This window comes from Rosa chinensis, chromosome 6 (genome assembly GCF_002994745.2).
Source record: "Rosa chinensis cultivar Old Blush chromosome 6, RchiOBHm-V2, whole genome shotgun sequence".
In the NCBI taxonomy this organism is placed as follows: Eukaryota; Viridiplantae; Streptophyta; class Magnoliopsida; order Rosales; family Rosaceae; genus Rosa; species Rosa chinensis.
Genome location: NC_037093.1, coordinates 2,025,929 through 2,041,596, shown reverse-complemented (window position 1 = coordinate 2,041,596; position 15,668 = coordinate 2,025,929). Strand labels below are relative to the sequence as shown.

The window sequence follows — 15,668 nt, the reverse complement described above, 5'->3', positions numbered from 1 at the left end:
GCTCTCGGGTGTATTTCTACAAATGAAAAGTGGTGTCGATTTGATGAGGGAGATGAAGAAGTTCGCTGAGGGCATGCAATAAGCTTGATTAAGAGATTTTTGAAGAAGATAAATTGAGAACGTGGGAGAGACGAAGAGAACAGAACTGAAAAACAAGGAGAAAGACGGACTCCCCCTCCAGTGAGACGAAGAGAGCCACTAATAGGACGGACGAAAAAAAAAATGGGGGTTTGGGTTTTGCATTGGAAGATGTGACAGGTGGCCAATGGAAAAGACTTCTGCGCCCAAATTACTGAAAAGTCCCTGAGAAGCCGTTACGGTGACCTCCTTGTCCGCAAATGAGAACCTTTCCCAACGGCTACTTTCAGAATCCTCCAAATTTAAACTTAACTCTCTCCTCCTCCTCACCTCCATAATTTCCAGTCACACCAAACTCTCTCTCTCTCTCTCTCTCTCTCTCTGTTTTGTGGGTATGGAAGAAGAACCTCAGCCTGTTCAGACCAACGGCCAGGGAGGAGGCGGGGACGAGTTCTACGAGGAGATCGAGGCCCCAAGTTCGTAGACTTCACCACACCGGATCACTTCTGTCCCGACGACCGTTATTGGTTCTGCATGCGCGTCGGTTCGTGTTTCGCTCTAAACCCCACAACTCTTATGTTCCCTTAATTTACTTATCACAAGCTCTTGCTTTGAATTGAACCTCGTGTCACTGTCAGCTTTTTCTTCTTTATATGATCTGTTTTGCATTCGATCGATTTTGCATTTGATCTGTTGTGATTTTGGGTCCTGAGGGAAATTGAGTAATGATTGTTTAGGAATTAATGAATGAAGTTACTAAAAGATCAGTTATTTGAGGTCAATCTTTGATGGTTGACCCAGTTGACATGGTATATGCAATTCAGAATCACTGTGATTATATCATCCAATTTAGATGATAGCCTGATTTTTGAGCTCTTGGTTGGTTAAGTAGAGAAATGATTTTATTTGGAAATGAAGAAATTAACTAATTTGAGTTGAATACTGACCCAGTTGACATTGTGTGTGCAATTCAGAATCACAGTGAAAATACTGAGGCCTAATTGTGCAAATAGAATGGATTTTCTTAGCCATTGAATTTCGACCCATTTTGAACCATCTTTGTGTCTGATGATGAATGTTATGTGGGTGGTGGTTTACAGGGTGTGATCAGAAGCATGAAGAAGAATTAGACTCTGAAGCAATATACAAGAACTTTGTTCTTAGGGTGAGTTGTATCACATTTCAATTGGGATCACATAAATCACTTTAGTTCGATATGATAACATTGGGTTTTACAGGTTATGGCAGCAAGAAGTCCGAATGTTAAACTTCGAAAAGCACTCAACAGAAAGTCGCCAAGGTATATATGCCGAGCCTTCAATAATCTAATTCCAAGTCCTTTGCTACTGTTATAATTTGGCTCTGATCGATGAAATTACTAATATCATTTAAACTCTTTTTTGTTATTTACTAGTTTGAAATGCCCACTTACGGCTCCTGCAAAATCTTCTAAGCCTAGAGTTTCAAGGTTGGCCCTGATTTCTTCAATCTCTCATAAGATAGTTGATGCCAAAGATAAGGCCAGACCTCTCCATACTAAGATCACTGCAACAACCCCAAATGTTAAGGCAAAGCAACCATCTTCTGTAGCCAAAGCTCTCACTACTCCAAGGAATAGAAAACCCATCTCAAATCCAGATACATTTCGAAGTGTTAGGAACTCCAAAGCCAAAAATGTTGTGGTGCCAAAGAATAGGATTGTGGCAAAAGCTTTGGTCTTCAACTCTCCAAAGAAGACTGTGAGAACCAAGGGTTCATCGGAATGTGGTAGTAATGTGGGAAAACTTTGTGCAGCCATCAAGAAACTTGATATCACAAGTGGAAAGAAACATGTATTGGGTTATACCAAGACATTGCCTTTAGATACTCCAAGAAAACAATTGAGAGGGCGAGAGGTCAAAAGCCGGGTTTTTGATTCATTGCATTCTAACAAAGGTAAGGGGCAGGAAGCAAAGCCCTTGAAGAGGAAGAAGATGGAGAAAGACTTGAAGCAGTGTTATGATACAGGGCCTTATGAAGAGGTTGATAATGATTCCAGTGATATGAAGGTTGAAGAAAAATTAAGGAAGGGTTCCTTGGAAGGTTTCTCCAAGTCAGTTGATTCTAAGAGTAATAAAATAAATGGAGATGAGGAGCATTTGGAAGCTGGAAAAAGTTCAGAATCTTCTTTAAATGAGAATCAAGTTGAAGTGGTATCAGAGACTTCAAAAGCTGATATTAGCTCCTTGTCAAGTTCTGAAAAGAATGATTCAGAAGTGAACTGTGATCAGGAAAAGACCACCGATGGAAATGGTCATGAAGATAAACCAAAGTTAAGTTCAGGGATGGGGAAGACCAGTGAACACATGGAGGAAGATGATAACGAAAATGCTGTAGCCTCGGACAATACCGAACATGACAATGAGATCATGCATACGGATGATAAAGAAAACCGTATAACTTCTGAAGATAACAGGTATTGACATAATTTAGCCTTTCTGTTTTCTATGATTCACTTGGACCTCAACTGTGCTGAAAATCTGTCATCTAATTGCAGAGAACAAAAGCGTAATGGCTTGAAGAGGAAAAATCTTGGTAACCATAGTGCTTCCAAAAACTCACAAAAGGTATCTTTTACAAAAACCACCATATCATATCTTCCAGTGATTTATCAGTTTAAACGTTTCTCCAATCTTGTTTATTTTTTAATGCCTGTAAACATAAAAATGATGCAGGTCATAAAAGTAGCAGAAAAGATTCCTAAAGAAAACTCCACATCTGCTCCCACTAATGCTCAAGGGGTCAAGTATAGTAAACCAAAACCCACAAATCCGAAGCCTTTTAGGTTCAGAACTGATGTACGTGAAACCTTCTCTTACCAGTTCACTATGAAATAGTAACATCCAGGATATAGTAACATCCAGGATATAGCTGTAACTGTTGGGGTTCTTTCAGGAAAGAGGGATGCTTAAGGAAGCAAACTCGGAGAAAAAGGTTCATGCACCTCTCAAGGAAATCACATTAGACTCTTTGCCAGAAAAGTCCACAAAAAAACATCAGAATGTGATACAGGTAAGGACTTTTAATCCCACTTTATTTTTCATGTCAAGAATTTAAGTCTGTAAACTAATGCCCTTCTTTCTTGATCAGACAAATAAAACATGCCTCGGACAAATTGAATATGAGAGTGATAGCCATGGTAGCTGTGAAAAGAGAAGAACCCGATCAGATCAAAATGTAAGTCTATGTTGTCATTGGGAAGATGAAAATGGATTACACATGAGACCTTGAAGCTTCATTAGATAGAAATTTGACTAATGTATTATGCAGGGGAAGGTGGGAGCTACTTGCTTGAAGACTTCAAAAGGAGACTTAGAACGGAAGTTATCTGTAATGACTCCTCCACAAAGATATAATGTTTTGACCGCACAAAAACCACAGAAGGAAAGAATAAAGTCACCTATGGTGCAGCCAAGTTTTACAAGACCAAGAGGGTGAGTTGTTTCTCTTGTCATTTTCCATCTCGGTAAATAAATGGTGTGCTTTTGTCGAAAGTTGGTCTTACTGGACTTTCCTTGTGCAGGGTTTCAAGTAAGAAGAAGTCTGTGGTTTCCTCCAAGACACCTTGCCAACTCAGTATAATAAAGGAAAGCGTATCAACAAATATAAGACCCAGGAAAGCAGCAAAACCATGTGGTGTTTCTTCAGCAACCAAAGCTCGTACTCCTTCTCAGTCATCATCACGGGGAAGAAGGCCTGCAACCATTCCAAAGGAGCCACACTTTCACACTATCCACGTACCAAAGAACTGTACAAGGCTGCAGAAAGAAGAAAACGACTTTACTGATGCCCAACAAAACTAAGCTGCTTTTCTTGGTTGCATGTTGTTGTTGTTCAATAATATCATTGAATTGTACTTGCTTGCTTGAATGTGTTCTGGTTGTTAGGCTTGTAGTAATTATTTATTTCCCCCATGAAGAGGGTTTCTTTGTAATGATATAGGACTAAACTGTATCCTTTTGTTTTAAAGAGCGGAGGCAATATACTTCATGATTTTTCTCCATTCAATCACTTGCATTGTCTCAAGTGAAGATTAGCATGTATGATATAGATGTTGATGGCAGAGAGATGCGGAGTAGTAAAGTGTAAAACCTGAACTTGAAGCCAACTTATCATCATACCAGTCATCGATTCAAGTACAGTATGTATTTCACAGATTTGATACATTAGCTCCGTACTTCCAACACAATCATGTGGATGTCTGGACTCGTCGTGAGCCGCCTTCATTCACTGTCAGTATGACTAAACCCTTCCAAATTTGCTTGATAAAGCTAAGTGATGTTTGAGCGGTGATAAAGAAAATGAACTGTTTGGATTGGGTTGGGCTATGTGGTTCACTATAGAGCAGTAGTCGTTCTAGCTTTGCTAAACTATAAGTTTATCAATCTTTGTTGCGGTTTAGTTAGCTTTGTAGGCATTTTGAAGTACTACTAACTGTGAAATCGCATTGTGAAGTCCATTCATCACCCTGTTAATTTCATACCAATGGAAGTGCTAATACAATTAATCGACCATACGATTTATGTATTGGACATGCATTATATACCAATGTACTAAAACGCCAATGGAATATGCCAATGGAAGTGCTAATTCCTTATTAATTTATTATGCTTACCGTGAAATGCTTTATCGAACTCATCAACTATTAGATAAAATTGTCCGAATATCCACGTTCCCGTAACTATGATGCTAGATGGAGTCTAGCTTTATACAGCACTCGATTATATTCAGAAAATGGAGACTTTTCTCACATATTGTTCTTGTTAAGAGTTTGATGTCCGGGTCTACCTTTTATCTATTTGCTCCCTGCTTGTGAACACAATAAGAAGAGACATGGGAATTATTCTGTTTTGAAGCCAACTTAAAGCTCATCAGCATAACAATCAAACCAAATTGCATTAAGACTGCAGAGACGAGGGATTGGGGCTGTATTGGGTGGCCGAACCCTCATGGACTGCACACCATACACTAGAAACAATCTACATGCACTGAACTTGTGCTATAACTTTTCGCAACTTTATTTCTTCTTGAAATCAGGACTCATAGTGAAACATGCTTTCACATTTTCTGACAGTACCACAAGACAAGATAGTCACTCTTTATTCTCTGATATCCATTCTAGTCTGTCTTCCTATGCTCCAATTTTTATGTGTTTCAGCTTCTCATTTGCCGCCACGAGCTCTGCAGCTATTCCTGGTTCATTAGCAGAATGTCCTGCATCTTGAATTACCTGTTAAGAGCAAAATGATTCAGTAATATTGTCAAACATAAGAGGTCATGTGTAAGCGGTTGAAAATGCACAGGATGCAAGACATTACACATTATCAGACCTCAGCAACCCTATTTGACATACAATTGCAGTACATGTTTTGCTCGCAAGTTAAATAAGTTTAGCCATGCAAGAGGGAAGTTTATATATGCATACATGCCCCACACCAGTGTGTTCTGTATTATATTTGTAACTTTACAGCAATAAAATTGACCTACTCCCTTACCTTGAGATCAGCTTCTGGCCATGCTTTATGGAGATCCCACGCTGACATCATGGGACAGCAAACATCATATCGTCCCTGCAAAATCAATCATTATAAATTTGTTATTTGTCAACTCCAGCATCGAATGCTCCTAGGTTAACAATCAAACTTCAAGGAGGATACATAAGCATATATGATCTGAAGTACTTTAAGTTTACTAAATGTGCAACAGCTGTTGATTGCATATATACAAGTTTGCTGTTGTGCCAAATCTCAGTTACTTGCCTTCTTTATTGTTTATATAGATATTACACTTCATATGATGCATATAAGTTGTGTATAAGATTATATGGATCTAATCTACTCGTCTATAGCAATGACTAGAATATGCTACTGAATCATTCATTCATTTGTAACTACCACTGTCAATAAAAAAAAAACTACAAAAGCACGGCAACTGCAATACATCATTATGCTACCAAATATCAACCCCATAGTCTGCAAATGTTAAATGTTTCTATTCAAACGACAAGGGCTTGTCATCATGTATGGAGTGAAAACAAAACATATACCTGTACGATTGTAGTTTTTATATGCCTTATCTTTTCGACGTTATCTAACAGGTATGCATCTGAAGGAAAGAATCCTCTGTTCACAAAGTAATGATTTTCAATCCTGGCAAATGCCTGCATGCAGCAAAGCAAATTCTTGTAATTGCATAGGACTTTTAACTATCAGTGAATCAACTATGCAAGTACCAATGTAATCATTAGTAAATCAACCTACCAATGCAAAAATATCGTCTTCCCCCCTCTTGATGTTCTCGTCATTTGGAAGGAGTTGTGCAGTCATCATTTCCCACATTGTCCATGCTCTAGCAGCTGCAAACTAAGAAATTCAGAAAGAGTTAAAAAATCATATAATAGTTATTGTTGAATGTGATTTTCATTGAGTTCATTTGTACAACTTATACAGCTTATATAGCAGCAGATATGCTACTGTTACATAGAGAGACTTAAGTGCATTTGCAACAAATATACAGTAGATCCTAAACTGATATTAGTACAGCAGTTACAGAGCAAAACAGAAACGGAAGGCTAGGTTATGGCTTGATTGTAGGCAATGATTTATTCTCTCTAACAGTTATAGATTATAGAACCAATCCAAAATCACAGATCAACCAAATTAGGACAATTTGTTATAAAAAAATAAAAAAATAAAAACATGCAACACAAAACAAAATGAAACAAATTAGGAGAATAACACATGGCAGGACTTCTTGTTTCTCTCAAATGACTAGATACCAATGGAACACCAACAACTGCCAGTCTACCACCCATGCATGAAGCAGCCATTTATCTATTTTCTTTTCTTATAAATGGAAACTTTATGAGAAACTATTATCTGGAAACTATTAATAGCATCTATCTCCTTTTGTAGTCAATACTTTTGTACGAAAATAGATTCATCAATAGCATGCCAAGGACCACCGGCTAGATATACAAGAGGATGCTGGTTTCTGGAAACTGTGGTGAAGGCGATGTGTGCAACTGTGAAACCAATATTTACATTCCATTAAAAGGTCCTTTAAAGGGATGCGAAGGTGCACTAACAACCTGGTAAGTATACAAGAGGAAGAGGTGTACGAAAGAAGATTTCCAACAAATATAACAACATTTCCGCTCATCATTCATTTTTATCAGATAGAGATTCCATTGTGACGTTAACTGTTCACATACTCAGGGTCCAGGTTCTAACTTTGGTATGGTTTTCAACTACTGGTATTTTATGCATTGAAGTTCACATTGAGGACACTTTTATCATTATCATTTCCTATCTAACATTATTAAACTTTTCAATTCCTGGCAAGATTCATACTCATATATGCACAAGTAGAGCATGACATGTCAGCCATACATTTCATTCACACAGCGAAGTTAAAAAAAATGTTGATAATACAGAAATAGCATATGGTCCAAACCAGGCAAGCCTTACTTGTATTTCCTTATCATCGGAATTTAATCTCTTCCTATAAGCATCAAGAAAACTTCCCCGCTCATTTTCCGGAATCAGATCACGAAACTGCTCCCAAGCTGGATATTTAAAAAATAGCATAAGTTTCAGCCCTTTCAAACACTAATCATATATGTCTATTTTGGGGTTGCATGGATTCTCAAGTAGTTTTACTAGAAAAACGAAATTTCTTTTTTTCTTATGATTCCAAGCAGTCATTTAATAGTTTTGCCAACTTCTGAAATCCAGCGTTGAACTAAGAGAACAACAACAAGACTTGAAAAATCCAAAATTACACTGCTTATATGTTAAACAAAAGCGGATTGATATCCACATTCATCACTTAACAATCCACACTCTTTCTTTCATTTTTTAACATTTAGACAATTTTCTTTCCTTTAGTGACTTCGATATATAAAAAGGAAAGGAATCAGAGATTGTAAAACGGGGATTGCTTGAACTTCAGTAACTATGAAAAGTACATTCAAATTCCCTTTTACTAATTTCCAACAGCAATCATGAAGGCATATGGTATGTGTCAAGAGAAAATAAATTGCAACATACCATCAGGGTATATGGCAGCAGCACCACCCTCATAAAACCAATCAATCTCTTTCTTTCTTAAGAGAAAAATCCCTCTCAGGACCATGCCAGTAACCTAAAACAGTGTGACAGGTATAGTCAAATATATGTATCATATAGTGAAATTATAGAAATAAGTGACCCATACCAGAGATCCCAACAATAAAATAATGGTACATGAAGAAAGTTATGCACCTTCTCAGGGTGTGATTGGCTATATGCAAGGGCAAGGGTACTCCCCCAAGACCCACCAAAAACCTGAATGATCACAGTAAAGAAAATAATTTGTAATTAGATTTACTCATGAGTGTTTTTTTCCCAATTAGAAATGAAATGCTAACCTGCCATTCTGGAATTTCCAGGTGTTCTCTGAGCTTTTCAATGTCACTAATGAGATCCCATGTGGTGTTTTCTTCCAAGCAAGCATGTGGAGTACTTTTCCCTGAACCTCGCTGGAGATAAGGATATAGTTTTTTTGGTGAGATTGTAGGGGTAGTCAAAATGGATCTAATGACTTAGCATAAAGGTTGAAGAAGTAACCTGATCAAATAGGATGATTCTGTAAAACTCAGGATCAAAGAATGTTCGATTATTTGGGCAAGTTCCACCTCCTGGACCCCCATGAAGAAATATAACAGGCTGCAACATAAAATTTACAAGAACAGAGAAGAATGAACATAACATCACAAAAACAACATAAAACTTTTGAAACTACAGTGTGAGCACTAGTACAACACATCTCATTTAAAGAACAGCCATCCATGTTGTTTCTAATGCTTACTAGGGAACATTTATTCATATATATATGTGTGTGTGTGTGTGTGTGTGTGTGTGAATGCTGTATCCTGTTTGATTTCCCTTTTTCACCTGGCACAGGTAGGTTTAACCTCCACAGCGTCAGAGCAAATACCAATTAATGTAGAAGCTCAGTAACAGTAGACTATTCATGCAGTGGCCACAGCATGGTTAGAATAGAGTAACATCTTTGGACGCCCGGGACTAATCCCATCGGACCAGCTCTTAAGCAATGGAAAGTCAATTGGCAACTCTTATGGTGAATACGCTTCTACTTCCAACAATTCAGATGACAATTCTTACTGTGGTTCTGCATCTTTTGCCAACCATTTGGTGAGTTCTTCTACTCCTAAGAGTGCAGAAGAGACTGCCGGTTCTAACTCTAAACTAAAGCTGAGTTGACAAACTGTACAAAATTAAACTCACATTTTCAATCTCCTTAAACACAGTGAACTAGATGACTCTATAATTGCTCTATACTTGACAAAATCAAGTTCCTTTCGCAGAGCGAAAAAAGATAAAAGAGTAGCCAACAGCCACATCTTGTAAGAAAGAAGTACCCTCTTCTAAGCCCATCGTCCAGCTCTCAAACTAGAGCCTTTTAGATAAATAAAGCGTTGTTGAAGGCTTGATATCTCCTCGACTCTTTCCTGTCTCTTCTTTTAACATTCAGTTCCTCTACAGTTCCAACCACACTAAACGCGTTCGATTTCTTAACATTTTATCACTCTAATCCCACCCTATCCACACTCTCACCCACCTGCATCAACCATCCTACAGTTTAATCAGTAAAAATTTGCCACAAACACCAGAAATGTCGCAACTCGACATTACGATCAGCACTTCTATCTAATCTACTATTGTTAAGCCTCATATGCAAACCTACATTGACAGCAATATATAGATTTTACAGTAGCCTGCGTCTCGAATCCACAATTTCAGCAAATTCTCCAACTAAAGAGGAATTGGAATTCAACAATTTTGACATCGAAGATTTCAACACACTGAAGAAACAAGATTGAAAATTCAAAAAAAAAAAAATAGTGAAGGAGAATTTGAAAAGCTACTGACATGGCCGTTGGGATTTCCGGACTGCTCCCAATAGATAGAGTGAATATCCGAAACCTTGAGAAAGCCGGAGCTGTAAGGCTCAATGCTCGGATACAGCTCTCTATTCAATTCCGGCAATTCCTTCTCTGATTCCATCGAATCTCGTAGCTTCGTCTCGGTCTTGCAACCACGTAGGACCAAATTACTCTTCCCTGCAATAACAAACGAGCAGTTAGTTCCTGTCAAATTCGAATTCTAGAGAGAGAGAGAGAGAGGAGAGAGAGGGACCTGAAGCAGTGAGCTTGGAGGACAAAGAGAAGGAGAAGGAGGAAGGGAGTTGAAAATGGGAGGAGGTGGTGGAGATTAAGGGAAGGAAGGGTGGGGAAGAAAAGGAATTTGGGGAGAATCCCAAGGTCACTAACCTAGTCATTGCTTTTGGTAGTAGCTTTGGTTATAAGCTATCATATCAATCCAAGTTAAAAAGGTAATTTCATGATCAAAGAATATAAAATATAAAATATAAAATATAAAATATAAATATAAAATATAAATATAAAATATAAAAATAAAAGGTCAAATATAAAATGGAATCTAATCAATATAGAAAGAAAATGAAATACAGATAAGATGGAATTAAGAAGCAGTTTAGTAGGGAATTCTCATGTCTAGTGTTTAGGTGCGAATTCTCATCAGTTTGTGGTTGACAAGTTTAAGGGGTATTCGGATTCACGCGCATGCGGCAATATATTAATCTGGTTTTGCTAAGATATCCTCATGGATCTCAATTCGAATATTGATTGGGTGAGTGTGTTACTGACTCGCTAATGTAACCGAAGTATTTTGCTATCTCACCTTTGATATATTAAAAAGAGAAAAAAGGATATGATGGAATTCAAAACTAAATAACGGAAATTAGTTTGAATTGCCCGGTATTATCTGGTTTGGTGGCATAACTCTTCATTTCATAAATGAGAAGTCTTGAGTTTAACTCACGCAAGACTGAGTTTAACTCATGCAAGACGGATTAGTTGTTGTAACTCTTAGTTGTTGAAATTTGACTGAAATGCTACTGTCATTCATATCGTAACTTATTTTATGCAGTATGAATGATATAGACAAATTTAAACCTGTAGATTTTGACAAAATGTCATTGTCATTTAAACTGTAACTTATTTTATTTAGTATGAATCTGGACCGTTCACTATAAACCTGTCTTTATAAAACAGCAGAAGTTCACAATCAAGTTTATATCTAAAGCTTAGTGATCGAGATATCAAAACCTTTTGATTATATTTTAGGACCAATTGAAAGTGGTTAAAATGACTAATGTTGACCAGCTCATAATCGATACTTTCTTTTTGCCTTCTTATCCCTTCCTTGAAAAAGTTGTGCATTTGATAGGCGATCTCTTTTTCTGATATCTTTTTCTCAACTTTTGTGCCTAACTGTGATAGTCACCACTTCATGTTTTCATCTACTTTATTGGCTTTGTGAGCCTTTTCTGATATTGTCCCAGATTCCCAGATAAGAGCGATACCAACTATGATAAGTACCTGTATTTAGCTATGATACAGGATTAGCCCAGATGCTATTCATGTGATGACACATAGAAGTGTTAAGCTGAAAGACATTTTATTCATACAGCCATTCAACCTTGAGGGTGTTTTTCTAATAGAAATGATTGCATTGTGCAATTATATTACAGACTAACCCCTCTCAATGAGCAGCAAAACAAAAACTATACATATCTGCTTACATCTAAATGATACAGCTGCTACCAAACTTTGTAGTTGGGAGCTTCTTTCCTAGCTAGGAAGCTCTTGCAGTTCACAAACTAATTAGCTTTCTTTCTGTCTTGGTGACCAATCTGACTCTATACCTCAAAGCAAAACGCCACAGACCTCCAACTGCAACTACTCTACATTCAGTAGTGGAAATTCTGCTCCATCTTCGGGTTATTTTCACCTTCCTTGGTAATGTTTATGCTGGTGAGCTGACAAGGTTGTGCCTCTTCCAGCATTTGAACCACCATTCTCATCGAGGGTCTTAGAACCGGAACCCTAGCGGTGCAGCGAATTGCAATGCTCAAAACGTTGAGAGCATCTTCTTGTAGAGTATCGTCAATGCTCGAGTCCACCAACTCAAACTCACTCTCTCCGCACTGCATTTTGCTGCAAACCCAGCTCACAATGTCCTTGTTCTCTCCGAACTCAGTCTCCACCGGACTCTTTCCTGTCACCAACTCCATCAAGACCACCCCAAAGCTATACACATCACTCTTCTCATTTACCTTGTAGGTATATGCATACTCTGAACAACAAAACATCAAGAAATTCAGTCACATTTCAGTCTCATAAACTAAAATCATTAGTTCATCTGACATGTTACTATCAATATAAACCACAAATTTAAATAAGAACAAAGATACTAATAGAAATAGAATTTACCAGGAGCTATGTAGCCGAGTGTCCCAGCAATGACATGAGTCATTTCACCACCAGCCTGCACAATCTTGGCAAGCCCAAAATCAGCAATTCTAGGCTTCCAATCTCCATCTAGCAGAATATTACTAGACTTCACATCTCTGTGTATAACAGGTCTGTGACTACCATGGTGAAGATACTCCAATCCTCTTGCAGCCCCCAAAGCAATCTCATACCTCACTTCCCACCCCATCTTGACCTTGTTATTCATGTGCAGCTGATCCCATAAGCTCCCATTGGGAAAGTACTCGTAAACCAGCAGATTGCTGTCCTCACTACTAATGCTGCAGTATAGCTTCACCACATTCACATGCCTCAATGAGCTCAGTGTGGCCACCTCGGCATCATATTCCGATGAGCTGGATTTAGACTTCTTCAAAATGGAAGTGGTGCTTCGATAAGTTTTCTGGTGAGCGGAGTCTGGTGAAGTCCAAATGTGCTTCACAGCAAGTGCTTTCCCATCTCTCAGTTGTACTTTGTATACATTTCCTGACCCTCCTTTGCCAATCAAATTTTCAGCTTTGATTGAATCTAGGATTTCATTCTCTGTGAAGGTAAGCACATGGTACTGCTTCATAGTCCATGAATTACTCTTCAATGGTTGATCAAGACTGCTCCTCCTTAGCTTCCAAAGCAAGAACACACCAAGCAAAATAAGCAGAGCAAGTACTCCAGCAATAAAAGAAGACAAAAGTATCCGTGGGTGGCTAGGAGAGCCGGAATTTGAAGAACAAGGCCGCAAATTCTTCAAGGTCTGGCTGCACAAACCAGGATTTCCATCAAAGCTTTCATTAAAAGCTGCAATGGATAGTAACTCGGGCACGCGGCCAATCAACTGGTTGTTTGTAAGATCAAGAAGGCTGAGTTTGAGGGATGACAAAGTAGCAGGAACTTCACTTGAAAGTTGGTTTCCAGATAAGTTCAAGGAGTTTAAGTTAGGCAATGATCCAAGACTTGGAGGGATTTGGCCAGAAAGATTGTTATGGGCAAGGTTGATTTCAGAAATCCTAGCACATGAGCCTATTGATTCCGGTATAGCACCAGACAACAAATTTTGTTCTAAATGAAAACTGCCTAATTTCTTCAAGTTCCCAATTGTTGCTGGGATTTGACCCTCAAATTGGTTCATACTAAGCTGAATCGTTACCAATGAGGTAGCTTCAGACAAAGCAGCAGGCAATTCACCCGAAAATCGATTATTAGCTAAGAGTAATAATGATAGAGAATTTGCCTTACCAACATCTGAAGTCAGAGGACCTTCAAACTGATTCATAGAAAGATCCATAACTACAACACGTGGCAAGCTCCAAATTCCAACAGGGACAGTACCCGAAAGTGAATTGTTATTCACACGTAACCGAACTAAAGACTTGCAATTTGCATAGGACTCAGGAATCCCACCTGTGAAATTGTTCTGCAGCAGAAGAAAATCAATCAGTTTCTCATTTTTGCACATGCCAGGGGGTATAGGGCCAGTCAAGTAGTTCTCTGAAACATCAATGTACTCCAGGCCAGACCAAGAACCAAGCTTCTGAGGAAGAGGGCCAGTGAGCTTGTTCTTGTAAAGTGAGAGCTGATAAAGGTTCTTGAACTCTCCAAACTCCTCCGGAACTTCGCCAACTAAGTGATTCTCATAAAGCTGCACAGACTCAAGCCCTGTCAAGGATTTGAGCTCAGAGAGATCACCCTCAAGCTTGTTGTCTGAAACATCAAAATTCCTAAGGCTTGTGAGGTTGCCAAGCCCAGCTGGGATTTTCCCGGTCAGGGAATTAGCATAAAGCTCAAGTTGCCTGAGCTTCTTGAGATTTGTAATACTCTGAGGAATTTCCCCAACCAAGTGGTTATGCGAAAGCTCCAGATTCTCGAGCAGAGTCAGGTTTCCAATACCCTCTGGGATTTCACCTGTGATGCTACAATTTGAGAGGTAAAGCCAGTAAAGCTTGTCATGCTTTCCCAACTCCATTGTAATAGGACTTTCATCGAATCTGTTATCACCAAGGCTCAGAAAAGTTAACTCCGTCAGATTCTCCAATGATTTCCATGGAAAAAGTCCAGACACCCCACTAGCATTCAAACTCAACAGCCTCAATTGACTCAAAGAACCCAAGTCAGGTACTTTTCCTGTGAAAGAATTCTTAGCCAAATCCAGTTCCTGCAAACTAGTACACTTCTTCAAATCCTCAGTGAGACTTCCGTGCAGGAAATTTGAGCCAAAAGAAAGCTTTTCTAGTTGTGGGAGCGAGCATATTGCATCGAAAGGAAGAGAGCCAGAAAGGTTTTTCTGAGAAAGATTGATTTCTGAGACCAGCCCATTTAAGTTGCAGACAATCCCAGTGAAGTTGCACGTGGGATGTTCTTGCTTCCAAGAACTGAACAGAGTTGGGTTTGAACTTTCAAGGGAGGTTTTGAGCTTCAAGAGTTGGTCGAGCTCGGTTGATGTGGAGGGAGAGAGTAAGGAGAGGAATAAGAGAGAGAGGAGAAGAAGAAGAACCGGAGGGAGCCGTTGCCGGAGGAACGACATTGCCGTCCGGTGAAGGGTAAGCTTAAGGTTGTGGCGCCAGTTTTGGAAATGGAACAGGGTGGTACTACAAAGGTGGCTTTTGAGTTTTGAATGAGTTCACATTCGTGAGAGCTGTTCACCTGTGCATAGTGGAGAGGAGAAGCAAGAGAATTTGGGTACGCAAAGATTGGAGCTTGGAAGCTTGGGATTCATAAAGGGATCGGATTCCATAAATTAAGTCGATTTAGTCCAAGTTCGTATCCGTCATCTGGTAAGTAATGACAAAGACATAGGACAACAAATATCAAATCCTTTGACTCAACTAAAAAAACATCCGGTAAGTAATGACAAAGACAAATATCAAATCCTTTGACCAAAAAAAAAAACTAAAAAATATTAAATCCTTTGATTCTAATATTTAACGGTTTCAATTAGGGAAATTGAAACCGGAATGTGAGGGGATGGTCAAGGAAGCTTGGGGTACGGACGTTATGGGGACTCCGATGTTTTGTGTTGCGAAAAAGATAACGCATACTCGAATTCAACTCAATAAGTGGCAGAAGCAAGTGTTCCGGGGACGTCAAATCCAGATGCTCGGTATTCGATCTAGGTTGGAGGAGCTTCTAGATGTGCCTATTTCTGATTGGGTACAGC

The 15,668-nt window shown here is 38.8% G+C and overlaps 3 protein-coding genes across 3 annotated transcripts; 1 reads left to right on the top strand and 2 right to left on the bottom strand.

The window, feature by feature from the left end:
- Positions 1–391: 391 nt before the first annotated feature.
- On the top strand, positions 392–4,110 carry LOC112173425. Its single transcript, XM_024311046.2, has 10 exons — positions 392–622; positions 1,179–1,243; positions 1,317–1,378; positions 1,493–2,533; positions 2,615–2,684; positions 2,793–2,915; positions 3,013–3,129; positions 3,208–3,294; positions 3,388–3,551; positions 3,641–4,110. Exons 1-10 carry the CDS (start codon positions 613–615, stop codon positions 3,918–3,920), a joined length of 2,019 nt encoding a protein of 672 aa, XP_024166814.1. The 5' UTR covers positions 392–612; the 3' UTR covers positions 3,921–4,110.
- Positions 4,111–4,957: 847 nt separating this feature from the next.
- LOC112173855 (proline iminopeptidase) lies at positions 4,958–10,483 on the bottom strand. Its single transcript, XM_024311542.2, has 11 exons — positions 10,320–10,483; positions 10,053–10,243; positions 8,727–8,825; positions 8,528–8,638; positions 8,382–8,444; positions 8,169–8,262; positions 7,587–7,684; positions 6,378–6,479; positions 6,164–6,277; positions 5,613–5,687; positions 4,958–5,347 (listed from the first exon to the last, which is right to left on the bottom strand). Exons 1-11 carry the CDS (start codon positions 10,459–10,461, stop codon positions 5,249–5,251), a joined length of 1,188 nt encoding a protein of 395 aa, XP_024167310.1. The 5' UTR covers positions 10,462–10,483; the 3' UTR covers positions 4,958–5,248.
- Positions 10,484–11,646: 1,163 nt separating this feature from the next.
- On the bottom strand, positions 11,647–15,229 carry LOC112169681 (receptor-like protein kinase 7). Its single transcript, XM_024306736.2, has 2 exons — positions 12,479–15,229; positions 11,647–12,341 (listed from the first exon to the last, which is right to left on the bottom strand). Exons 1-2 carry the CDS (start codon positions 15,033–15,035, stop codon positions 11,956–11,958), a joined length of 2,943 nt encoding a protein of 980 aa, XP_024162504.1. The 5' UTR covers positions 15,036–15,229; the 3' UTR covers positions 11,647–11,955.
- Positions 15,230–15,668: the final 439 nt, after the last annotated feature.